At 34.0% G+C, this 26,737-nt stretch overlaps 4 protein-coding genes across 4 annotated transcripts; 2 read left to right on the top strand and 2 right to left on the bottom strand.

The window, feature by feature from the left end:
• The first annotated feature begins 370 nt into the window (after window positions 1–370).
• LOC106167167 (uncharacterized) lies at window positions 371–3,666 on the top strand. The gene is made up of 3 exons (XM_013545876.2): window positions 371–707; window positions 1,815–1,961; window positions 3,118–3,666. The coding sequence occupies exons 1-3, from the start codon at window positions 611–613 to the stop codon at window positions 3,267–3,269; spliced, it is 396 nt and encodes a 131-aa protein (XP_013401330.2). The 5' UTR covers window positions 371–610; the 3' UTR covers window positions 3,270–3,666.
• Window positions 3,667–5,110: 1,444 nt separating this feature from the next.
• Window positions 5,111–8,721, bottom strand: LOC106167163 (non-selective voltage-gated ion channel VDAC2). The gene is made up of 9 exons (XM_013545873.2): window positions 8,622–8,721; window positions 8,130–8,204; window positions 7,723–7,857; window positions 7,477–7,597; window positions 7,221–7,331; window positions 6,676–6,792; window positions 6,297–6,447; window positions 5,991–6,048; window positions 5,111–5,741 (listed from the first exon to the last, which is right to left on the bottom strand). Exons 2-9 carry the CDS (start codon window positions 8,194–8,196, stop codon window positions 5,650–5,652), a joined length of 852 nt encoding a protein of 283 aa, XP_013401327.1. The 5' UTR covers window positions 8,197–8,204; window positions 8,622–8,721; the 3' UTR covers window positions 5,111–5,649.
• A 109-nt stretch (window positions 8,722–8,830) lies between these two features.
• On the top strand, window positions 8,831–14,753 carry LOC106167162 (sphingomyelin synthase-related protein 1). Its single transcript, XM_013545872.2, has 5 exons — window positions 8,831–8,960; window positions 9,467–10,112; window positions 10,558–10,675; window positions 11,862–12,012; window positions 12,248–14,753. Exons 2-5 carry the CDS (start codon window positions 9,472–9,474, stop codon window positions 12,589–12,591), a joined length of 1,254 nt encoding a protein of 417 aa, XP_013401326.2. The 5' UTR covers window positions 8,831–8,960; window positions 9,467–9,471; the 3' UTR covers window positions 12,592–14,753.
• A 1,141-nt stretch (window positions 14,754–15,894) lies between these two features.
• Window positions 15,895–26,718, bottom strand: LOC106163237 (calcium uniporter protein, mitochondrial). The gene is made up of 7 exons (XM_013540764.3): window positions 26,549–26,718; window positions 22,785–22,860; window positions 20,051–20,221; window positions 18,426–18,530; window positions 18,023–18,183; window positions 17,536–17,739; window positions 15,895–17,197 (listed from the first exon to the last, which is right to left on the bottom strand). Exons 1-7 carry the CDS (start codon window positions 26,633–26,635, stop codon window positions 16,997–16,999), a joined length of 1,005 nt encoding a protein of 334 aa, XP_013396218.2. The 5' UTR covers window positions 26,636–26,718; the 3' UTR covers window positions 15,895–16,996.
• Window positions 26,719–26,737: the final 19 nt, after the last annotated feature.

Genomic DNA, 26,737 nt, shown 5'->3' with positions numbered 1-26,737 from the left:
TGTACTAAAACAACTCGCACGGTAGGCTATATCAGATAATCAGATAATCACTTTAAATTACTACTGGCCGATATTCAGGAAAATCAACAATTTAAGGTGATAAGGCAATTATTCGAATCAACAAGCATAAAAATGTAGGTGGCATACTTTCTCACACATTCATGGTTCTAGATATCTTCTTTTCAGGCAAACTTCTTTTTCAACGGGGAATAAAACTCCGAAAAAGTGCTTGATCCTAGCATTTTTCGCTCGACCTTGGCGTTTGCACTACACACAAGCAAAAAACAAACTGAAAACACACGAAAAGATATAGGCTAGACATACCCAGTACCCTTTCATCAATAAGCAGCAGTTACATCTTACGCTTTCAACCTAAGAGCGCAATCTTCATTGGAGGGCACCATCATATCCAAACCAAACGAGGGAAACGTCACAACCAATCACATATTGCAGCATCTTTGACAACTAAGTGCAGTGTATAGGGAAATACCAGAATATGGTGGGTGTGTTTAAGTATTAATGGACACCACTGTCTTTAAAAACCACTGGAACAAAGAAAAGACATCACGACGACATTTTTGCCGAGAGGAAGGAGGACCGGTTGAACATAATGCAAGTCTCTTTATACGTCAGTTTTTTCTTAGCCTTGATTTTGCAGCTTCTGAACGCATACGTACTACGAGATAGGGGAGACGCTCTCATGCCAGGTACATAAACTATTTATATCTTTGGTATCTATTATTATTATTATTATTATTATATTCTACTGTTATCACAGTTTACAAAGCGATAGAGAGTCCTTATTTAGCTTATAATCTGTTCAAAATGTTTGAATAGTTGGTCAACCGTAAGGTTGGTCAAAACTGAAAGTGCTTTTGGAAGTCACAACTACTTGTTCTATCAGGGACAGCTCGAGTTTAAGATTCGCAAGCTCCGAAAATGATATGTTAAAAAATTATATAATTCTAGCAAATTTTTTTGCTAATGACAATGCTTATAATATAATGAAAAAATTATTTTCTTTTAAAACCTTCATACACTCGTTCTTTTAGAATTCTGCATTTAGTAACTACTTCAACTGATAAAAAGTCACATTTCTACCAAAAACCTTTATGTATGACAAGTAATAGATCTTAACGGAGAGAAGCACGCATTGACAGTATTCCAAGATAACCCTTTAACACCACGGAACAGTTTCCAAGACGCGCGTCTATATTCAGAAAGCTTTACCTTCGCACTTAACAAATACGTATATAGCTCGCTGGCTAACTGAAGTTACGCGGTCAGCACGTCTGTTTTGTGGTGACACAAATAGTGGATGGTCACCTATCACTTAAGACACGAATGGCATGTTCGTGCTTTCACCTGTGGCACATAGCATATAGAATGGCCTGTTTTGTTGAATCATTTTGAAAATTTTCAACATCTTCTACTAAAATTACAGTGTGATGGGTTCAGGTCGAAATATTCATTTCAGATTTTAGTCATTATTGGAAATGGATAGGCCTATATGGGGGTCGCAATGACTATTAACAATCTAGAAAAAAGTGCAACAACTGCTTATCTACTCAAAACGTAAAAGATTTCAAAGATGTTGTATTAAAACAATAATGATAAATAAATAAATGAATGATTAAATGAATAGATAAAAAAGAGGGGACAGTATTTATCATGAAGAGTATAGATTAGTAACCAACATCCTTCCTGGTTTATATTTATAGTGCAAAGATCCAGTTGAGCTAATTAATTAATAAGCCTGTTTTAGACTGAAATACACTAACAATAAGATTACGACATGACTTTTAAAATTTCAGAGGCTGGACTTGCCAGAGAATATGAAAATATGGCATGGGGTCCACCACTAAATGGATTCCCAACATATCGACGGCAGACTTATCCTTCTTCGACAACTTGGAAACGCCTAATTGTGCCTTGGAATAACTTTTATAGTTCATTTGAAAGTAAGTTTTACTAGCAGGTTTGTTTGATGACAATTGAGCTTGAATTTTCCGTTTTTAATGCCGGTGTGACGCGACAGAGAGTCCCCCATAACCGAGAGTCCGCTTCCCATTCATTTGTACAGGTGAGCCTCTCCCTAGATTTTGAGATTTTGACCCACTTGGGTCAGATTAACCCTAACCATTATAACTATATGGATGGGGGACTTTCTGTTACACTGACCCTCAGTTTCGTTACACCGGCGTTGTCTTACAATCTAGTTTACAAATACTGCCGAAATATCCATCAGGATTTAGCTTTTAAAACACCTACACTGGAATCAAACAAATACTTAGTAAGGGTTTTGCAAAGTTCTATAAAATGACCCAGTATCTTTAAAAATAGGGATATATCTGTCGTAACGATCACGCGCTGATGATTCATTCAATTTAGTGCAAATACCGTCAAACTCTTAAAAAGGTTAAGTGCCCTGTGTCACATTCTTACGATGATACACAATTATTTTGAAGAGACCTTCTGGCTAATCTCAAGATAAAAGATTGCTGGCCACCTGCAACTACGTTCATATATGATGAGTAACTTCTGATATCTAAAATCACATGTAAGAGATGATGTAATTTTAAGAGGTAAATATAAATATTTATCCCGATATTGAAGGTAAGGGCACCAAATTTTGAAAGTCTTTGCAAAACCAGTTCCATTGACTAAACTTTCTATATCCAAACGCGTTTTCCACGCAAATATTGCTATCTCTCGCAAAGGCTTTTTAATCCTCCTCATATGTGTCTATGACGATATTTTTAAATAGTTCAAATTTTTAAAACATGACATATCAACCCCGACCTCTATTCGTATTGGTACTTAAAATTCGCCTTGCGTCGTAAAATACGTGTCGTGAAATAATCGCAAATAATCTGTAGTCTTTCATTTAAATAAAAACAGGAGGGAGAAAGGAGGGCTGTGAAATTCTGAAACTCAAATTGGTGACACTGTTTATTGACGTTTATTGATTGTAGAGCTACATGGATACCAAGGAAGTAGATACATGTAGCTACGAGGAAAAATATTGATAGACAGCTACGAGTTTCGAAGTTAAAGCTGTCGTGAATAGTGTTTACTTTTAATTGTGATTTTTGTATTTATTTCTGTTTGTTATAGGGGAAGTTTCACCGGACGAAAGAGCCGTTTGGAGCCCACCACCAAGGCAGAATCTACGCAGCGCGACAATGGGCTTGGACGTTCCATGGAGAACTCTGTGCAAAAGTCGCGGCTGGTGCAGCAGTGCTTTTTTTCCAGCACCAACAGATTAAGCGTAAACTACAGCTTAGCAGAAAATGTAACTTTATTCAAATGGAGTTAACACGAGAGAACCATAAGTTGTGCAACATCTTTTTTTATTCAGGCTTCTTTTAATGTTAATATTTATTTTGGAGAGGTTTTCAAGACTATATCCTTTTCACTAAATTCAAAGTGGTTATGTTAAAGAAAAAAGGGAAAAAAAGAAAATTAAATGTAAGAAGTCCTAGTCGAACGCCAAGAATACTAACTTTGTGTCAGGGTCATTCCCAACGGAGTACCCCGAGTGGTAGGCGAGTCTTGACATATAGTCTTTTGCTCATATGGTAAGTCAAAAAGTCACACGGACAGAGTAGCATGTCTTGGGTTCCTTGACCATATGTGTTAATAAAATATGTCACAGGTGCTTAACTATTGATGTCCCGCTTTTGGTGTGCATTCCAGTGACTGATATGTGAAATGACCCCCGATTGATCGTTATCGATCCTCATACTTTGGCTTGAAATAGATTTTTGTAAGCTGAAATCATCAACGAAAAACGGTTGCGCTACCTTGTTTGATTAAGGTCGAGAACACATTATCTCTTTACGAAACTTGGTAGATCTTAGTATGAAAACAAGATCCAGGAACATTTCAGAGAACAATTGTTTTGACAAACGAAATGCTAAATCTAAAAATAGAAGCAATACACCACCGAAAGTGCAATTACTTAAAAAAAAAAAAACATTCTGATCTACATATTAGCAGACAACGCCCAAAATTAATTTTATGTGAAACAATGATAGTAACAATAAGGGTGTATTAATTTTAATTACAATGTCAGCAGTGCAGAAATATATGCAAAACATCACACACACTAATGTTAGAACTCATTTGAAAATCTCTGGTAACATTTTTTAAATTGTTCTTTCCATTCACCAAACATTGCGAAGTTTCGAAGCAACCTGGAGTACGATATGGCACCCATGATATATAGGACGCATAAATGGCGCACGGAGATCAAGGGGGTTGAACTCCCAGGACGGAAGAACGCCGAGTATATTGATAATGTTATCATTTTGTCTCTTTTACACACAATTTATCTAAAATGTGAATAGAGTACCTTCGTAACATACTTTTCTTCGTACCAAATGTGCGCATAAAATATAGCACAAGTACTGAACGAATTCCAGTTTAGTGTACACCGAAAGCGGCGCAACCCCGACGAACATTCCGACAGTCACGTGCTTGAAAGCTCGGGCATTTATACTAAATTATGTTTAGTTGATCTTTATAGATACAATTTTAACTCAATTCATTTTTTAAACAAGACCAATACGGTGGTTATGATGATTAAGTATCCGCACAGACAGTGAAGGTTTGACACCGAGGGCAGGCCAGCGCGTTCTAAATGCTCCACTGCTAGTAGCAAGCGTACACAGACGACCATTAATGGTCAAACGAAATTAGACCACGGTGGAAGTGAAGAACAAAAGACTCAGACGTGGTGTAACTCGCATAACCGCACGTCTCACGTGAATGCGTTAGAACCCGCTAATGGACCGTGGTCTAAATAAGATGGACCCCTCGTCAGCGAGGGTTATGTGACATCCACTCGTGCTACGCACTCGTGCATGCCACATAACTCTCGCCGACTCGGGGGTTTATCTATTACGTAGAATTTTCTTTTCTGTTATCCACATCAGCAGTTTAACTATAAATCAAAGGCATACGGTGGCGTCAAACGTTTTCCCCCGTGGCAAAGATTGTCATGAACGTGCACCCACTATAAATCACATCCTTTGGGTTTTTGCTACAAATCTCAGCAACCCTTCCATCTCCAACGTATGTTAAAACCTAAAAGACATTAAACAAATTTGGTTTTAACATGTTTACAGTTTTATTCACAATATGTCACAGCATCATCTCCTTTCATGCAAACGGGAAATTGGCCGACTACTCTTCTCCAACCTTCCTCAAGTTTTATAAAAAGCATTGCAGTGCTGTGCTTCTTCAGAAGAAATGTCTATGACCGTGCTGTTGGAATAGTATTATTAAAACGCAACAGATCTGGCAAAATTAGCTACATTACAACCACTATCTAAGTACACAAACGGACAAATACAGATTTATCGTAAATTTTTATAATAGGTTTGTTTTTTTGTGATTTCTGATAGCGTTTTTAGTTCACATTTTCATTTAAACCAGTCACCAACCTTTCAACTTCTCCGTGAAGCTATGTAAGTGGTAATGATCGTAAGTAACAAGCAAATTATATCATACATCCATTTATAATTAATGCTTTTCAGATATGTACACACATTTCTCTTTTTAAGGCATGCACTGTTTTTGTTAGTTCTGATGTTGCCGGTGGCGAGTTGTGGCACTATAACTACTTTCTTTGCCTAAGTTGAACTACACTTCAAATTCCAGGCCAAGGCCTACTTTGTGTCCACCAGAATTGAAATTCTTGGCATCAATCATGGAGGACAAGTTCAAGGTCACACCTGAAATAAATATCATAAAGTTCAAGTTCACACCCAAAAGAAATATCACAATCTTATGGTGCATGACAAACACTTCATGCAATGACATCAGACCAGCTACTTGTTACATTAAGAATCCTCTCCTCGCAAACTTATTGAAATGATTACTGTTGTCTCTCAAACGAGTTCAACAATCGACTAAGGTGAAATGTTCACAGACTCACAATTGAAACCAACTTCCACGTAGGAAAATAGCTAAACGCAACTTACCATCCCTCAGTTCTTGAGAATATGCCATGCCAATTTGACTCAAATTGTTCACTTTGGCCTGTGGAAAATTGAAACAGATATACATTGTCATTTTTCTTGTGTACTTTTAATAACTTGCCATTATTTGTGACCATGTATACTCATTCTTTGACCTAGACTGCTCAAAACCATCTACAGCACAATTTGAACTACTAAGACAGCAAGGTTTGATGTATACAAGCACTGAACAGAAAAACATGCACCATTTTAATGGCAGTAAACGGCGTCTTCATTCATATATAAAGTTTAAAAAAAAAAAAAACTTACCCTGACTTTAGCCCCATTATCAAGAGTATATGCTGCACCCAAATTTAACCTTGTGGTATTGGTGCCTGAAGACCAGTTCAAAGATACAGCAGTCTCCAAATCTTTACTTATCTTCTGGTAGAGAGACCCTCCAAACTCACTGGCATCAGTCCTATAAGAGTTGCAACATCCAAGATTTAATGTAGATGTCTATGCCTCAAGTTTACATGTACAGAAAATATTTCGTAACTCAGAATATGTTCAATTATTACAAAACATGACATTAAAAACATCTATTTAAAGTTTACAACAATCCATTTCCCTGTCCATCCCACTGGCTGCATTGGGTGTGTATGTGGATGTCAATTCAGGATTATCATCTGCTCACATATATACTTACACAGTGGTATGTATCTGGAAATCGTCTTTCTTGTATCCTGCAGCAAAAGTATTTTTCACAAGCTTACTGTTGGCAGTGTCAAATGAAATCTGGGCACCAGCAAGCCAACCAGAATACCTGCCAGAAAAAAAGAAAAAATTGAAACCACTTTCAATATTCTTAGGGACAGTTACAAGAGCCGTTTTTAGTTTAAAACCTCAATCTTGCCACTACTCAAACAAGCAAATTGAAATGAAGTCTTAAAATTAAGACCTGAACCATTTTCGCATTCACAACACAAGATTGTCCACTGGCAGATAGTTAAAAAAAAAACCCTGAACCCCCCCCCCCCCAAAAAAAAGTCATCCATTTAACAACTAAATTTAAATTTCAAAAAATTCTCTTATTTTCTACATAACTTATACATTTCCTTTCTACCTCAGATTTATTTTTCATTTTCATTCCCATGCAAACAATTATATTAGGTTTGCTAAGGTGTAGATTGATTTTCAGAAATAAATAAGATTCCCTGTTGCTCAAGATTGAAAAGAGAACAGGCAACTTACCCAAGCACAGCTGCACCATGTACAGTTGGTCCAGCAAAACCCAAGTCCACATCACAGTTGAGATTTATGTAATCCCTTTTGTATGCAGCCTTGATCTTGGCACTCTTCTTACTACAAATCATACATACAGTAAATTAGGTTATATACTGCATTGCAATCATTTTCATATTGCATTCCCTCACTAATGTTGAATTCTATACAAATACTTTAGCAATTACTCACATATAATCAATCACATCTATAAAATAACACATACCCAGAGACTGGAGCAAAAGAGCCATCTAAAGTCAACTTCAGACCTTCCAGTAACTGGTCTTCAATGGTAATATCAGTTGACAACATATTGTCAGTGTTCCACTTTTCCTTCACAGTGATACCTGGAATTATGTTTTTAAGAGCTGTAATTTTTTTTAATGAAATGATTGTATTTCACAACTGTTGCAATGCACTGATTTTATTTTACTCTATTTTGTAAAACAACTTATGTAATATCAACACATACCAGGGTCAGCCCATTTGTACTTTGTTTCAAAAGTACCAAAGACATTCCCTGTGTCATGGTTTGAGCTTCCTTCTACCTTGAATTCCACATTAGATTTGGTCTTTGTACTTGTTTCTATCTTGAAAAACCCAAAATCTGAAACATGCAAATGGGGGCATTTTATGATGCTGAAAACTTAGGTAACAATACAATGCACAAAAATAAAACTAGAAATGTTACAACAAAAGTGTTAATATCTTGATATTCAGATAAATTAACCATAGGAATTACTGTCTTTCAATACAATTGCCTGAATACTCACATACTCACTGCAAAGATGTTAAAAGAACATTTTGGGGCAGTAGCAGAAATCGAAATTAAATGAAAATTTCGTAAAAAAAAATACTGATTGCTAAACTTATACTTACTGTACTTCTTGCTGAACACGTCCCTAGCATCTTTGCCAAGGTCAGCAAAGCACGGTGGAACAGACATGATGAAATCTACAAGATAAAATTTTATCAATACAATAACTCATATATAGAGAGAGGTGTGACAGAAGATCACGTCCTCCCGATTTGTTCGGCTAGGTGTCAAATCTATATACGTGTTGTTGATCAGCGTTTTAGACTATCTCTAAATGACAGCATGGTATGAAGTGAAACTTATAGTAACAACGCATGCAACGTTGGCGTTATTTGCATCATGGCAGTGGAGGTTTGCTATTGACTAATCGTGCAGACGCCATTTTTATAAGAATTGCAAGGGCTGCCCTCTCATTGAAAATCGCAACACTGAGGAAATGACAACATGTAACATTACAAACGTAAAGATACATTAAAGTAAACATGCATAAGAAACACAGATGTTTTTGCATTTATGCAAACAATACATTAATCCATAGAATTCGGAGTACTCACGTTTCCTCTGTCAAGAAGACCTTCGCAAGTGACCTCTATGTACAGGTTGGCTAGCTGTTTTCCACGGAGTCCTTAGTTCAAAACTATTAAAGAATAACTTATAACATACTTATTATTTAAAAATATCAAAGTATAATCTTGAAATAAAAAATTTAGTAAATCAAATTTATTTTGTTAATTTTTTTCCCCTTCGAAATATTTTACCATCATTCCGTATTCACAATGGCTGCCTCCTTCCTTGATTTTCTGACATGTGCTGGCTAAGATTGAAATGACACATGTTTGCTCTCTTAACCAGTGTGGCCTTGAAAAAAGGAATCTAATTAAGAATTAGCGAAGGTTAGTTTTTGAAATATATTGTTTTTATGGTAATAATGGGCTGCTGGCTACTTGTATGCACTTTATTATCACAAAAAGACATTTACGAGCGTCAGTAATAGCTGGAACCGGCATGTCTGAATCTCTACTAACGCAATCGTGCATCATGATACGATTACAAACAACTATAGAGAAAAGTGAACTTTAGAACCAGCCCGCTTTAGTGAACAAGACGGGCAGTTTTGTTTTAGCGTTTGTTGCAAGTGCTTAGAATTAATGCTAAATAGAAGAGTAAAAGAGCACCAAAACATTACCCGTGATTGGAATTGGGTTTTTGTATTTTGCCACTTTCTCTGATATTTCCCGTGAAATTTATTTTAATTCTTTTGTGTATTGTACCCAGTATTGCCACTTAATCATTTTACAAGGAATGGCACACTGCTCTCTTACTCCAGAGGATAGGCAGACTTAATGATTTATATATCTATGTGTTGTATTCATTTTATTATTTTTTCAACTCTTTACAGTAACCATGACAAGACCAGACCTGTGGACAACAAAAGAAGTTGGACAGTGGCTGAAAGACAATGGCTTTGCAGAGTACATAGACCTTTTATGTAACAAGCATGATATAGATGGCCCAGCCCTCCTAAGACTGACAGAAACCGATCTCAAAGAATGGCCATTGCAGATGCAGATTTTGGGACACATTAAAAGACTTGGTCACTGTATCCAAGAGCTGAGGAAGAAGAATAAATACCATGTCACATCTGAAGATATAGAGTTAGAAAATTTGAAACAGAGTTCTGACTCTTATGAATACTGGTGTAAATCAAGTGAAAGTGTACCAAAAAGGGTCAACCGATCTCTAAGTGCTTCATCAGTGGAATCTGATGTGTCTGTTGAAAACTTTGGACCAATAAGTACATTATTAGACCCAGAACTTTTCAAGACACTTCTTGCCTTTTTCTATGTTTTCACTGTGTTCCTGGTCACATCTTTTGTCATGGTTATTGTTCATGATCGTGTGCCTGACAAGCACAAATATCCGCCCCTTCCAGATCTGATCTTGGATAACGTTCCATTTATGCCTTGGGCTTTTGAAGCTTGCGAACTATGTGGGCTGATCCTGGGAACAATTTGGGTCATCACTCTCTTCTTCCACAAGTACAGGTAAACGTTCATTGAATTTCACAAAATTACTTACATGAAATTGTAACATTTGAATAGAATAGTGAATTATAAAAATAATAATTAATGTAAACTTTATCCTGATGTTGGCTTAGAAAAGAGATTGTCAGACTAGATTTGGTGTGATGTGATATCTTAAAACTTTAATATTACAACAGAACAAAATGATTTTGTATATATTTTAATTTGAGCTATCAGAAGTAAAGATAAGCCATTATTTGAAAATAATTTGTAATGTGGATACAGCAAGATGGTATGTCAAATGAGAGCATTATGCTTTAAATAGCTTATGGTTTTCTATTATTCATCAAACCAACATGATTTTAGACTTTTGTATTAAAGATAAATTCACAGCAAGTATTGTCTGAAGTCTTAATTCCTGCCAATTGTAACATGAAAGCAGTAATGTGTGAACTTTTGCTTGCAGGTTTATCATTCTGAGAAGGATGTTTTCTTTGGCTGGGACCATCTTCTTGCTCAGGTGTGTTACAATGTTGATCACCTCACTTTCAGTACCAGGAATACACCTGGAATGTCAGGCTCAGGTAGGAGTTGATTGATATTAATAACAAAAATTATCCTTTTGACAAATTTATTTTATTTTGTTGGAATGGAGAAAAAGGTATTAATACCATCCTAGATGACAGACACAAGCTTTTTTTGTGGAAAAGCGGAATTCCATGTTCTTTTTTTAATTCTGATGGTTCCTAAGATTCGTCAGGATCTCCCATGATAAATGTTCCGAGGTTTTTTTTAAACCTAGGCTCATGTCTGAGATAAGCATGCCAGTTATCTCAAGGATGAGGAAAGGGGTGATATTTTTCTGGCATGTGTTTAAGAACAAAAATCACGACAGTATTTGTGACCAGGAATTGTGATTAAAAAAAGGCAAATATAGGAACAGAAAAGATAGTTCAGGGTAAGCTGACAAATCATTTTATACTTGCATGTTATTAATTTTTTTTATTCTCCTTTTTGTTTTGTGAAATGTTCTGTTCTGTTCAGATCATTCATTTTTTTTGCACGAACTTCTCTTTGTGTGTGTATTCATTCTTAATAAACTAAGTTATATACTCTTACAACCTGTCTCCATTTTTTATTTTATCCATTGGCATCATTTCATTATATGAAAACAAATTATTGTACTCTCACACATTTCTTTGTTAGGTGCAATGTAGGTTTGATAACATGGTCAAAGTATATGTATGCATCATCTGCTTTCAAATAGATTTTTCCTGTCTCGCATATTTTCACGAGATTCATGAAATTGACTTTATTCTCAAACTGAAGGCTTCATTTGAAGTCTGCATTTGCATTATTTTGTTTTCTAACAATTTTGAAACACCTGCAAGTACTTCGGGAAAAAGTTTTAACAAGTCTGAAAAAAAAAATCTCAGAATTTGTCTTTTATTTATTCTTAAATGTAATTTTTGTTAACAGTATTCAATATACTTCTTGTCTGTGGAATTTTATTGAACTTGAATTATTAAAAATTAAATTACAACTATTTCTTATCCATGTATATGAGGCTTGCACATAAACCTTATGTGCTAACATGACAGCAGTTTGATTGTGTTTGAACAACACATAACACTTGAGATTCAAAAAAAAAAAAAAAATCAAAGTTGACAAGTTTAAATTGAAACAAATTTTGAATATATATAACTTACCCACACTATATTGGAAATATTGTATTTATCTTGTTTTATGATTTGCTTTTAATTTCATCAGCCCTACCGCACATGGTCTGCTAGATTTGAAAGGGCATTTGAGATTTGGAGAGGCATGGGCATGTCACTGCAAGGAGTTCGCACCTGTGGAGATTATATGTTTAGTGGACACACTGTGTGGCTGACGCTGTTTAATTTCTTCATTACTGAATGTAAGTGGTATAAAATAATTTGTATGCTTAAGAATTGAAGTCATCTTAATGGTGATATACATATATTTGCTGTTATCTCGGTCATCGTATGTTGAGAAGGGTAATAACACAATATAAAATGGTAATCTATATAGAGTATTCAATGCTATTCTTATTGTTATTATAATTTTTTCGTCATAAATGTGTGAATTGCAGGAATATGTGACACTGAAGGCCTTTCTTTGCTCTTTTTCAGATACTCCAAGGAACTTTGTGTATCTTCACACATTCACTTGGGTACTCAATCTGTTTGGACTTTTCTTTATTTTAGCTGCTCATGAACACTACTCTATTGATGTGTTCTTTGCCTTTTATATTGCTTCAAGGCTGTTCCTTTATTACCATACTCTTGCCAACAATGCCAACGTAATGCGTCATGACAGAAAGAGGGCCAAGGCTTGGTTCCCACTTTTCTTTTTCTTTGAGTCAAAGGTTGATGGTGTCATTCCAAATGATTATGAATGGCCATTTTCTTGGCCGAAGTTCTTAAGAGAGGCATTCGCTAAGAAAAAATATAAACAGAAACTGCATTTGAAATAGTCTCTTATGTGCTACATGTACTGTGGTAAAAAACATTTTACAAAGAAAATTAAATACTCATGAGTGAATATAGGACATTTTTTAAAGTATAGTGCACTTTGAAATATTTTATAGTAAATCTATGGGCCCAAGATCAATCTTTCCTCCATTTGGTAAGGGATGGGACTTATGTTATGTTTTGTAGGAGAAATATCTTCTTTTGATAATTTTGATTGTATTTGCAACTATTCCTTCCATTTAACCTTAAAGTTTCAATCAAAAGGAGGTCAGTAAAGTATTGAATCGTCCTGTGTTGTCCATCTATTAATTTTTATGTTTTTGCCATGATAACAACCAGACTACCCTATAATTCCTTGTGGTTGGGAGATCAACATCTGTATTTACTAAACACCAGCTATTGGTGACCTATTCTTATGTGTACGTATATATGTTGAATTTTTTATTTAGTCCAGTGTAAAATGTTTGTTTGTATTTTTCTCAATTAAGATCAGAACAATTAACTGTCTTGATTGCTGTCACTTAGTAATGTATACTTAATAAGACAACACTAAAGGGCTGAGGTGGGAATTAGGCCGATTTCTTACCTCACGGTATTTTATGTCGGAGCCCTGATTAAGGTTTTTTATTGTTTGTAAGGTTTGGATCTCTGTTGAGTCTGGCCCTTTATGCTCACTGTTTTTGTCGGACTTGAAATAAATGACACAATATTAATATATGTGATACTATATATTATATTGTTTTTTTAAGAAAGAATTGTTCTAAGAGGTCTTCATGTACTAATATATGGTGCATCGAAATATTTCAAGCTGAAGAACATTTTACAATTATATACTGGTGAATTGTCAAATCACAGTGCCTTATTTCACATGTATAGTATAAATGCACAATCTATAATAGTACTTTTGAAATCAGATGATTTGGTGCTACAAATATATGTGTAACCTGTAAGGTTATTTGTTTTAGAAAATCAAAGTGGTTTGAGGTTTTCTGTCAGTTTATTCACATTGTATTTCAATGCTCTCAAAATTAAACTTATAAACATTTGGGGATTTAACCCAGTATTAGTTTGCAGAGAACACTGGAGAAACCCCTCTACTATCACCATGCCTGTCCCATTTCCAGATATCTAGGGTAATCTTAGACTGCATTCCCACAGATTTAGATCGATCCATCTGGATCGACCTAACTCCCTGGGGGTTCATGCTAAATTGCTGTCAGCCGAGTGCGCACAGAAATTAATTACCCCCTTACAGCTTTTAGTAGCCGGGACAGACATTAAAGCCGGCTAAGCTGACAGTAATCTAGCGAGACTCCCAATGGGGATAGATCAATCTAAAATCTGTGGGAATGCGGTTTTAGTCTATGTTTTTATTCAAATAGAAAATTCATGGATAAAAAATCCAAAACCCTATAAGGCTATTTTTTGTTTTGTCTCATGAAAGCTAAACTTAAATAAATTAAACTGTATATCAGTACAATTATAACTTAGAATAGTGATGTCATTTTTGACAAAATTTTGACCAACATAGTAAGAACCTCTTCTGTGGTTTCGAGAAGTTTTTTTTCACATTCTTTTTTCTTACTTGGTACTATGTGGGATATAAGCAATGCAATGATACCAGTATCGATTTCAAGTTTTCTTTACAGGTTTAGCTATGAATTTTTGCATAGGAAAATGTTCCAAGTTTTATCAGTATTTTCTTTTCAATATTTTATGGTATACTTTAGTTTTCTTCATGAAATTAATTGCAATTAAGTCTGAAAATTACAGTGGATATCTGAATATTATGTGAGACTATGGTAAAGTGTTGTTTATTCAACAAAATAGCAAATGTACAAATCTTATTCAAAATGTTTTGTCAAATTTAATATTTTTTTGTGTTACAGCATAAAGCCAATTTGGGTTGGTAATCAAATTGCAAGTGTAAGTTATAGAAAAAGGATTACTGTTTTATTAATCAATTCTTTATAAAGTACAAACAATAATTCTAACATTATATGTAAAAATTACAACAATGCATTCAAGAAATACATACGAAAACTGGAGTGTAAAAAATTTACAAGTGTAATTCCCTAACATGCACAAGAACCAAATATGCTGTTATTATAAAACCCACCATCATTAGAGGTAATAAATTCCAATTACTCTTAGAACACTTTAATTATAGTGCACTAAAATACTTTTGTAAAACACTGGTCTTAGTTTGGAGGCACCATCGTCTTTACTGGCACTTATTTCACAGTATATATATATATATATATATATATATATATATATATATCTCAAAGTGATACTCAGCACAGGTTTCTGTGATGTACTTTTTTGTTCAATTCTCCAAAATCATTGGTTAATTTCAGAGTTTTTAGAATTCCAATTTTTTAGAAATATTAAGAAATGGTTTGAAACTGAGTTTATGGCTTTAACTCCTTAGATAATTCTAAACAAAATAACTCCTAACAACCTGTAATTACACAACTTATTTAGTTACAAGTAAATCCAGTATTCTGTTGTATGAGTTTCAACTTGGGCTTAAACAACTTATTTTTTAAAAATATTCTTCAGATCTGCAATGTAATTGAAAAGACTGGAAGATTCATGCATAAGAAACTAGTTTTATGTCACCACTTACCTGAGAAGAGGGAAAGGTGGTGTACTGGCAACTATATTTACAATTTTGACACACAGAAGAAACTACCCCCCCCCCCCCTTTCCAAGATATGTAACTACTGAACCTTGAACCTCATTACAAGAGTTTAGCAGACATCACTTTCAAACATTTTCTTGTTCAAAGAAATTCATAAAAGCAAATATAAACTAATTTCATTGTTTAAATCTCTATCTTCTATCTAAAATAACAAAATGGGAGAACAATTTCAAATAATATTGCGTCACAAGTAAAGCATTTTGAGGTAGGCTTAAAGCAGCTGATGTCGACATTTCAAAAAAAGTTCCACACTTGATAAAGATAATAACTTGGAAATATGTCTGCAACATAACTCTTTAACACTTGGGGGAAAAGGAGTATGTTGGCATAGGAAATGTTTAATTTACACTAATGTAACACATCTAAAAAGGTCTGAAGTAAATTACAAAAACATGTATGCATTGCACTTGTAACTGGAGAATTTGTGTGTGAAAATGGCTTTATACCACAAAATTCTGGTGATATATGACATATGTCCACTTACAGTTACAGCAAGAGCATTTTAAGGGCTATAGTTAAAATTTAGGGGAAAGAATTATGAAAAAAATTGCAACAAATTTACTCATCACCACTGTAGCAAAACACAACTACTGTGAAGTATCACTTACTACCCAAATACAACTTTATTCCTCAAGCAGTTCACCCAGAAAAAATATATCAAATATAGAGATGTCATAGTGCCAGAAGCCTATACCCCATTCAAGGCACTGCCAAGATATATATTAATCACATTTTAAGCACTGCTTCATCCTCAATGTACAGATTAGAAATGTGTTTCTGAACTAACCTAAAACAGAATAACATACTGTTGTAATTGTCACAGTAATAGGAACATGTATCAACCAAAACATTAACTGCAATGAGTTATTGTTCAAATTAAACCAATTACAAAAACTGCCTTGAGTATAGTAATACAATTAATGAGAAAACCAATTACAATCAGCATGAATTCAGTCATTAGGAAAAATAGATACACTGACTTACTATACAAATATGTAAGCTACACGTTATGATAAGTAAATGTCAATATTTCTCATCACAGTGTATCATATCTTGAACAACTTCTTTGATTTATATCTAGCTAAAAGCTCTAAGCCGTCACACTTAAGTCATAAGCATTTTTAAGAATATTCTTTATTTGAAATTAAATAGAGGGTATGGGGAAATATCTATCATGGGGTTACTAAAACATATTTCTAATGATAACGCCTTTGTTCCAGCACTAATATTACACTGATGAATAGTATTGAACAAACTTGCCCTTTAGTATTAAAGGTAAATTTGTGCAATTTCACATTCAAAGCTGAAAATATGTCCTTTGCTCAATGTTTATGAAAGGAGTTGGCATTAAATAATTTGTGGATAATAACTTCAAAATTTTGTATTCCCTTTATTCCATCCCTCATTCAGCTGAATATGGGTTAAATTTAATATTGTCTGAATTTATATACAGGAAAATGAAAATACCTCAATAAAAATGACAATTCTTTCCAAAACAGATGAAACATTTAACAGGTACAAATTATCCTTTTATTATGTGTAACATATACAGCCAGTTTCTTTTATAAGTGCCAATGTTTTAATTTGCAAAATTTTATACAAACCTTTAGAATAAAAAAACGTGGTGCTTTATGGTTCAACCCTGCATCTAAAAACAGAAGCTGACCTAGAACTAGAGGTAAGGCTGAGGACATCGAGCTTCACTCTTCCCTTTTAGCTTCCAATGTTGGAATAGGTAACTGTAACTGGAGAGGATCTCGTAACCTTTCAATGTCCAATTCTGCCTGTAAAATGGCTTTACGTAGTTTGTTATACTTTTCCACATCAAACTGTTTCTTCCCTGCATCCTTGTGAAATGAAAGCAACCTCTGCCTATTGTACATTTCTCCTACATTATATTCCTGAAGAAATAGACAGATATGCTGTATTTCTGATACTTGTGCTAGGTTGGTTGTTGTGATTTAAAATTTTTAAGTCAATTCAAATGGGCAGTTACATAATTTATTTATTAATACATCATCACCAAAATCTATCACTCTCAAGTTAGTCCATTTGTGACATATCCTGATAATTTCTTTAAAACACATCCAAAACATACTGAGTTAAGCTTGTGAAAAATGGAATAGCAGACAAATGGAGGTGAAAACATAAACTGCTAAGCAGAAATGTGGAAACTAAAATTAGACACACCTGTAATAAATTCCACAGGCTTTGTCTAGAAGATAAATCACACCCTTACCTGTTTTGTAGCAACATAATATGCATAGAAGACTATAGCTGTGCCATAGGTGACAAAATATGTGACAGGTTCAATGATGTCCCAGGAATACTCCCACCAAGTCAGCCTGGCCAGAAACCCAAACTGAAGCCCCATATACATCAGCAAACCCCAGCTCATCCGGTTAGTCTGACTCTCAGCTCTGGCCATTATTTCAAGCTTCATCTGAAATTGCATGAATTAAAACAATTTGGTGTACTGTATTGATAGAAAAAGATGTGGTGGATAAAAAAAAACAAAAAAAAAAATGTAAATGTTTAGATTGCATGACACAAATTGTTAGGAAAAGAAATTCTGGCAATTTCTACATCCACAGAGCTCTAATGCACTTTTAGAGAGAAATATTGTTCAACCCACTTTATCAGGCTACATTTCAAAGTTAGTGATGCCAGTATGCTTGAAACACATTTCTACTGATATTGAAAATAAAGGCAAAACCAAACTTTACATTTTCTAGAGGCTGTATCTCTGTTTTCAAATCTTCCAATTTCTGCAGTAGTTCTTTTTCTTTTTGTACTTGGTAGTCTTGTATGTTCAGAGTAGAGTAAAGTTGTGCTATAAGGTGTTTGGCATCGGCTAGTTTAGTAAGATCTTCACTTGGAATATCACCTGTTATATAAAAAAGATTTTATATTACTGATCTCTTTCAAATACTGCAAACAAAAGATATAAACTATTTTTCTGTCTTAAGTTTTGGTCAAACAAAGTCAGTTATTTGTATAATAAAAACATTAAGTGTTAAGTAATGTCTATTCTATTTAAAAAAAATATTTTTCACTATGCAAGTTTTCTTAAAATACTATCAGAGAAAAATGGAATGTGGTATTTTTAATTATTGAAGTAGCACTTACTTAATTCTGGTGGTTCTACTTCATAGGTCAAATCATTTATCATTAACTTAAAGGGTGACCTCATCAAGACATCAATAGTGGTTGCCCTGGCTATCCTTGTTCCATCTGAAATGACAGGGAAAATGTCTCATCAGGGTAATGTCCTCTGGGGAACCATTTATCAGCTGCCAATAAATACATCAATGAAAAGCATATGTAGTACTGAATGATGACAAATAACAGAATTGTGACATATTGATTGGAAGGAAATATATAGTTTACCCATGTTTTAACTATTTTACAGTAATTTCGTTTCCATACCATCTTCTCTCCCTTGTAAACAATTTTGATTACCTATATCCTTGCTTGTTTAAATGAATTTTCATTGATATTGGTTAAAAATTAAAATTACAATTAGGACTGTTTAGGTGAAGTGCCAATGCCTATTTTCTTGCTCTTGATGTGAGGTATAAACAAGCAAACAGTCCAGAACTAATAGATCATGTGATGGATATTGCTTATTTGTAAAAAGATAGAAGACAACTTTTGCAGAGGGCGAAATATGCTAAAACAGTTAAATAGCCTTTTATTGATTATTTGGAGGCTGCCGTAAATATACTCATTATTTTCAGGAAATGGTTGAGGTTGACTGTCACATATATAAAATTACTTTCATTGCACATGTACAAAAATAACATAAATTGAATTTTTCTTTCTCACATAAAGAAACCCTTTCAAAAGTACTATTTCTGACTACATTTTCGGCTATGTGTTAACCTGACACTTATGACAATGCAAGAAAACCTTTTTATCTAGCATATAACTATAGCTAGTTATTCCTACAGTAGCTAAATACTGTTTCCATTGAAGAAACTATACAATGAAATTTCCATCTCATTATGAAAGGAACATCAAGCAAGCAAAAAGAATAAACTCAAAACCAGCATGATTCTGTGCTGTTAATTTAGGCAAATGTAAATTCGCTCCTGGAACTGATCTCATGAGTAACCCAATCGATAGTGTATACCATAAATTGATAGCTTCTGAATGAGGGATTTGACATGAAATAAAACATGGCTAAATCTTGGGCTATAAACCTGAGAGATACAGCGCAAGTTGACAGCTTTGAGCAAGTTAAAGCAGGGAAATATGACCTGAATAATAGCCAAGTAGACTGGTGCCAGAAAGCTTTCACAAAACGAAAATCAAAACTCCCTCTCGATCTGCTTAAGTGAATTTATGATAAATGCTGAAATCAATCTATGGGCAATCATTTCATTTAGAAACCCATAACTTCCAGAGTTTCTGAATCCATATAACCATATTTTCATAAAACATTCCAATTTGTTTTTTATATTTTAGTTTGTGCAACTCCTATCTACAAAACATGATTTACATGAGGCTAAACTGACTTTTACATGACATGTGGCAGTCTCCAATAAAAAGCAAGATCATTTCATATGTTTATTCCTAGACAGATTTTATTTCAAAATAATATTTTTTGATGAGTGTTAGTGCAACATCTACAGTTTTAATTTCATACTTCCAAGAGTGTGCCATGATTTCCAGCTTTGCTTTGTCCTTCTTAAATTGCCATGAAGACTACTTCAAATGGAAAAAAATTTAAATCTTTAATTCAAAATTACCTGAGGTATACAGTGCTGCCCTGTCAATCCCCCCATCCTCCTCCTGTACAGCATCAATGAAGTCTCCTACTGTACTGCTCACTGGCTTCAGAGGGAAGCGGCACAACTCTTGTCTGGATGGCATTGGAACTGATATCACAGGTAAACCATGCTCATACACTACATTGACATCTGGAAAACATACACATCATTGCTGTGATTTTGAAAATCAACTTGCTGTAAAAGTAATTTTTTTCAGAATGTCTCGATTGGTGGGGTTAATCAGTACACACACACACACACACACACACACACACACACACAAAAGATAAAAGTAAATGATAAAGTCAATGTCATCTTCCCAAAAATCAAAATCAAACTTAGAATAAAAAGTTTAAACATCTTTAATTGCCATGAGGGAGAATTGTTATTATGAACATGTATGTAGAAAAGAACACTTTCAAAACAACATATTCGATCTCTGACTTATTGTTCAAATGTTCAAATGGGTGTTCTTTTTCAAATGTCAGTGTTTAAGTGCCATCATCATAATTTCCATTAGGCAGTACAAGCAGGCTTACACACCATTAGTGGGCAAATGAAAAATAGCATTTGGGATAATCTGTTTTACACTATCTGAAAAAACACTGGCTGACTCCATCTCCATATTATAATAGTTAACTTAAGCAATGCGTTCTTTTTTATATGGAAAGTATTACATATAAATAAACCAGACCAAAATAATAACATTGTGTAAAGTAAAGGCACTCTTGGCTGTTAGGCACAAGCCCCGCGAGCAATTGCCCCATCAAAACAGGTGCCAGGCAACTAAAAAAAATAAAGTTTATATAACACTAGCCCTCTATATCCCGAAAGGCTAGAAGGCTAAAATGCTTTTGGCACAGCCTGTGAAGGTTATTTGATTTATATGCCTATATAACAGACATCTAAATAACCTACTGGCACATAATAGTATACAAGTTCCACCTGATGGCTAAGCCAAAGGTGGACTATTAAAGATTACAGAGCCTAGCATATGCTAGCCAGGCAAAGTGATGCAGGTGTTTATACCAGTTTCTAATATAGTGTTTGAATTCTTGACCCATAAGGCCACATTAAATATAACATGAAATTTACATCTTACTATTCTTAACACAGATATTATTGATGTCTCTCCAGCCGTAAATTACCAAAGAAATATTCTACGCTCATCAATACATCCATTATGAAAAGCCAAACATCACACATCAATGACATGATACAAAGTATCTATTTTCTTCTATTAATCGGTCTCTTGGGGAACTAATAATCAAGTAAAGTAGACCAAGATATCTTATTACCCACAACAAAGACTAATACATATCGGGAATCTACTATATTATTGGAGAGTGCACTAAATACAGTAGACTGCAATATTGAGCTGATCAATGATCAATAAATTCTGATCCTGAATGGAGCACTGCTCTTAGCCTAGGTAATTAAGCATGAAATATTTATAAACACTCTATTGATAACTCAAGGATTACTGTGAAAAATGGGTATGAACACCCCTGGACAGCATAAAAGAAAATCCTCAGTGGTTTGACAAAACACAAAATATTCACCAAATCACATACTTACTGTAAAAATTAAGGAAGATAAAAAGAATACAAGGTTGCTTTCAATTAATTGCTTACATTTTTCAGTTGTTTGGCTAAAAGGAAAAGTAAAAGTACCATAGAATAAGTCTATGCCACTATATATATTAATATTGTTTTACAATTACATTTTTATCTACATAAATATCAGGCCTGCCTACTGTATGTGATAATGAGCATTACCCGTGTTCTGAACATCTTAGAATAATTATCTCCATAACCCACCAATATCCCGCACTACATTAATGCTATTTTTTGTGTTTCCATTCCACACATATCTACATCTACATCTTTCTGCACTGCACTTCAAATTTTCATACCTAGTACCCGTATCAAGGTTTCTATATCTCATTTTCACAATGTAGCAATTTATGAACATGATCCATTTATTAATGGTTATAATAACAAGCAATTAAAATCTACTTCCTTGTTGCATACATTTGGATATTGGATTAAAAAATTTGCCCTTCAATCTAGCAAATGGAAATGACAGTTTGTAGTTATACATACAGAAAAAGATACTGTAGGCAATAATTCGTTCAAGTGAAGCACTACTTCTGAATGAAAACATACCGAGGGTCACCAGTAGAAGAGACTGGAAACCTATATGTGTGTGATCAAACAAATTATAACAGCACAGTTTTATGGAATATTTGGGTTGTGTGGAAATTTGTAAGATGTGCAAAAACAGAGGTGAATATAAATTTGTGTGAAAACAGCAGAAAAGCAATTTGGTAGTCAGGGAAGCCTGAATACGGTTTTCATCCAGAAAATGCACAACAAATTGGAAGAGCATTGAAAAAAAAAAGCATAAAGATGCTCACAATTTAAAATGAAATAAAAAACATGCTAGTAAGTTGCTAGCACTTTTATCTGTAGGTCAACTCTAGCCTGTGCTATGCCACTATATATTTTCTTCTCCTGGAAAAGTATCAACATGATCAACAATAAATGAGTCTTAGCCCTTTTCACATCCAAAGGACAGGTCCACTTACTAAGTTATCCACTGAAGTATACTGCTCAACATAAAAATGCTTTATATTTGAAACATTTATTATAAAAGATCTATCCCATTTCATTTTAAAAATATCTTATTTTGTTCAAAGAAAAAAACTTACCATTTTTATATAAGGCTGTTCTGGTTGAAAAATTATTCTGGGACAAAATACATGAAGCCAGGCCATAAAAGGAAACCTGGAATACAGAAAAATAGATGTGAATTTCTTTTTCTAGGATCACACTGCTATATAAATATACATACAAAAATATCTTCAGTGGGCTTGAAAATAAACTTGATAATACACTGTACATTTATAGTATCATGGAAAGCTCAATACCTGAAACTTAAACCTACCTTGTGTAAAATTATAATTTCTTTTTAAAAAATCACAAATTTTATGCTTAGTTTAATAAGACCAAATTAAATATTAGTGAAGAATGTACTTATTATAAATAAGTGACCTATAATACATTCAGCCTGCCTCACAACAGGCTAAAAATTTGGGCTGTCAGCAAAAACTGAAGACCAAAAAGAAGAGGTATAGGACACTATTATATATATACACTTTAAAATGCAACAAGTTAATGCTTAGTAGGCAAAGACAGACATGGGGAAAACTTTGGAAGTACTTAAGGTCTGGAGGACCTGCACTACAAGAAATCTAATTCTGATCAGGTCTGTTAGTCAATGTTTATATATGATTCATTTATATGTATTGCCGTGCAGAGGACCTGCATTATCAAAACTCTTCTCGGTCCTCTGGCTTTTCACGCGGTCATGTCCAGTCAGACAGGTAGTTTCCTGTGTTTACTAACATCTAGCACAAAAAATGGGTAAAAGTAAATTTTAAGCAAAATGTCTGGATTTTTTTAATTAATTTATTGGATTTATTTATAATATTTATTTTTTAAATTTTGTATTGTTTTCAATTAATTGGTTTGCCAAGTTAACCGATATTGTCTCAGGCCCATTATACACAAATTAATGAATTGCATGATTCAGATTAAAGCAGTGGCATATACAGGTACCAAAAGGCCACATGTAACACACTAAAGGAATCTTACCAGCTTGCCATACTCTATAAATATTTTGTTTATTGTGTTAACTTAGCCAAATTTGATGCTTTACACCTGTTTACATTGGTATCCACCATTAAAAACATGGATGAAGACTTCAGCCACACTGTCAGAGAGAGGATAAACACAATTTCTGAACACTGGATGTGCATTACCCTACACAACTTGGCTAAACAGTTTTATGTGAAATTAACCAAAGATTTTTAGACAGGTAAACCTGATAAATGAAACATATTTTTTCGTAAGTATAAAATCTCATGTTTTGGTGAATTATTAGATCAATTTCAGCACAATTCTGAAAGTTACTTAGATAATAAATCTGAACCATCTACTTAAGTAAGCCTTTACAGACAACATTCCCTTACTTCATTTTATAATCAAGTTTTTGACAAGATCCATTTGTACACATACAAATACATGACATCATATCAACTTAATCTACTTTTCTTAATCATCAGGATCTTTAAAAACACTGGTGGTTTGTCTACATATACTTATATACATATATTAGTTTAAATAAAATACTTAGGTAAATTTAAATCAATAATTTTATTTCATCATGATTCATCTATGAGAAACCATGAAGTACATTACTGTGTAGACTGTTTGAAAAATTTATCAAATAGGAGGAATAATAAATTAGCTCATCTGTTGAAAACAGAATGAATAAGAAACAGAAGTACAAGTATATAATAATGAGTGATATCTACTTAATTTTGAATGATAGATCAATTTACATCTATAGGAGACGAGGCATGACAAATATGATGTTAATATAACAAAATCAGCAGAGTTATTGATCTGGCAAAATGGAAACATTTCAAGTGGACTGCATTCAAAACAAAACACCTGGTGCCCTCCCCACTGATATAGAATATATAACAGTGCTCTCATAGCTAAAACAGCACCAAATATAAGTGTAGTTACCTTTTCATTGTGCAAATTTAAGACAATGGAGTACACACATAATCTGGCACATAACACTGATTGCATACAGATGATAAAAACTTTGGTAGAGGGTAATAACATCTATGTAATTTTTAATTTTTTCTTGTTAGAATATTTGGACCATATGCTACACAGGCAAAAATTTACTCTGAAATTGACTTTTGACTTGGTGAAACAAATACCTGTAAGTTTTCAATGAAAAAAGGAGATAATCTGTGAGAATAATCAAAGCTATGGACAAACAGATTCATGAAGACTGAGCATATAGCCAGACACATTCCAGAAGAAATAGCTCACAATGTCTAACACCTATATAAAGTATTTTTGACAAATGGTTTTAATAAATGGAATTCACTGCCAAATCCTCTTTTTTTAAGGAGACATTCAGAGGCACACTGATTAAATCTCAGCTCCATTCAACTGGACACGTGGAGAGGCGTGTGAGAGGCGGAGAGACCATTACAGGATCAAATGGTCTTCCTTTCATGTACAGTCCACCATATTTGATCCTTGGACCAGTTATTACCTTACCTACCCCACCTACGGGCCTGCATCACAAATACTAAATACAGTTATACTATCTATACTTTCAAAATTACAAAATATAGCAAAGGGACTATTTCTGGTTTTACCACAGTTTTTGGATGTCAGTGTTTCCTGGGTATGAGTCATAAATGTTTAGGAGGCCTGATAACTATGTTATTATTCAGTATCTTTTCTTCAACCTTTTCCAAAATCACTGCACTGTGTTATTTAACTTCTTCTTTCTAAATATAAAATGTTAAGGTATGAGACAATCTGCAGATTATGTCAGCCTGGGGTTATAATAAGGAAAAGCTAGTATCAGCAGTGCTTAAATCATCGATCAAATGGAAGACATCACCTGTGGCACCCAGCTGGGCAGGCGGGACGTTCCACTTTACCATACCTAATGCTTCCTTTCTATATATCTATTCCAAGTATGCTGTATATGCAGCTTATGAATATCAATATATATAAACACTATTTCCTAACACTTTAACTTGGATATTAATATTAAAACTGTGAAGTAATCTACATTGTGTTAAAACAATACACAACTATTTGCTTCAACAGACGTAACCAAAATGATTTGCATATCAAAATGATTGCTATGCAGTCTTAGCATTTGTGCAAAATATTCATGCTGATAATACTGTTCATATAGAAGGATTATATAGTTAACATCCATGTAATATTTGATGCATGTAGGTATTAAATAATAATAATAGTGTCTGAATAGTCCTGTTCTGATAAAGGTCATATCAATGATAACTGCTATATAGCTTAATTTAAACTCTTTTTCATATTATGGAAACAAAACCCCCTTTATACCCCAAATAATTTAAATGATAGACTTAAATTTGTATTCCAATTCAGCAGTCAGCTTTATTTTCAGTTGTCAGCTTAGCCTCCATAGATACTTAAATGGCAGACTTTTAGTACTCTACAATCATACAATGCAGAATAATGCTCCTGCAATGTGACTTTCTCTACTTCTATGGTGTTATGTAATATTTGCAACCATACAAAAAGTGCATATCAGAGGACCAGGTTGGTGACAATATTTGCAAAGTATTACAGATTATGAAAGTAACGTATTATTTGTAATTTAATCCAGAGTGTACAAGTAACCTTAGCTCTAAGCGGCTCGCCCAACCATACTAACCACACTACCTCCCAGTCCATGTTGGCTATGAGTAGGACGATGTGCAAGTTCTTGAACCCGAGAGCAGCAAACATTTTTGATTACGATGAAATGCCTTCTCTTGCCTGATAACATTTCAAATAGAGAACGTCGTTAATGTGTATTTTAATTGTATTGAAAATCTGCACAAACCTCTCTGCTGAGAAAACCCGCCGTAACTCCCGAAGTGTTCAATGATAAGACCGCCCGACTCAGACGGAGTGCAGACGTAACCACCATTTTGAGGTTTATTCAAAACTCCGTAAACTCTTCACTTGTAACTTAATTCCTGATAAGTTAACGTATAAAAGCTCTTGTCTTTGCAATTGTTGATTTAAGGCA

Source organism: Lingula anatina, chromosome 2, assembly GCF_051362555.1.
Source record: "Lingula anatina isolate TDL-2025a chromosome 2, LinAna3.0, whole genome shotgun sequence".
In the NCBI taxonomy this organism is placed as follows: domain Eukaryota; kingdom Metazoa; phylum Brachiopoda; class Lingulata; order Lingulida; family Lingulidae; genus Lingula; species Lingula anatina.
This window is presented reverse-complemented; position numbering and strand designations above follow the sequence as displayed.

What these genes read in the sequence shown, in the direction of transcription:
- LOC106163237 (XM_013540764.3), bottom strand. Translation starts at nt 26,635, where the DNA reads ATGGTGGTTACGTCTGCACTCCGTCTGAGTCGGGCGGTCTTATCATTG. An exon ending in AACAGCCTTATATAAAAATG is followed by an intron (nt 20,222 to 22,784) that starts GTAAGTTTTTTT and finishes TATGTTTTCCAG; the next exon opens with ATGTCAATGTAGTGTATGAG. An exon ending in ATTATGTTGCTACAAAACAG is followed by an intron (nt 17,198 to 17,535) that starts GTAAGGGTGTGA and finishes CTATTTCTTCAG; the next exon opens with GAATATAATGTAGGAGAAAT.
- LOC106167163 (XM_013545873.2), bottom strand. Translation starts at nt 8,196, where the DNA reads ATGTCTGTTCCACCGTGCTTTGCTGACCTTGGCAAAGATGCTAGGGAC. An exon ending in CATGGTGCAGCTGTGCTTGG is followed by an intron (nt 6,793 to 7,220) that starts GTAAGTTGCCTG and finishes TTTTTCTGGCAG; the next exon opens with GTATTCTGGTTGGCTTGCTG. An exon ending in TTCTCAAGAACTGAGGGATG is followed by an intron (nt 5,742 to 5,990) that starts GTAAGTTGCGTT and finishes TATTTATTTCAG; the next exon opens with GTGTGACCTTGAACTTGTCC.
- LOC106167167 (XM_013545876.2), top strand. Translation starts at nt 611, where the DNA reads ATGCAAGTCTCTTTATACGTCAGTTTTTTCTTAGCCTTGATTTTGCAG. An exon ending in GGGAGACGCTCTCATGCCAG is followed by an intron (nt 708 to 1,814) that starts GTACATAAACTA and finishes TTAAAATTTCAG; the next exon opens with AGGCTGGACTTGCCAGAGAA. An exon ending in CTTTTATAGTTCATTTGAAA is followed by an intron (nt 1,962 to 3,117) that starts GTAAGTTTTACT and finishes TGTTTGTTATAG; the next exon opens with GGGAAGTTTCACCGGACGAA.
- LOC106167162 (XM_013545872.2), top strand. Translation starts at nt 9,472, where the DNA reads ATGACAAGACCAGACCTGTGGACAACAAAAGAAGTTGGACAGTGGCTG. An exon ending in ACCTGGAATGTCAGGCTCAG is followed by an intron (nt 10,676 to 11,861) that starts GTAGGAGTTGAT and finishes TAATTTCATCAG; the next exon opens with CCCTACCGCACATGGTCTGC. An exon ending in TAATTTCTTCATTACTGAAT is followed by an intron (nt 12,013 to 12,247) that starts GTAAGTGGTATA and finishes GCTCTTTTTCAG; the next exon opens with ATACTCCAAGGAACTTTGTG.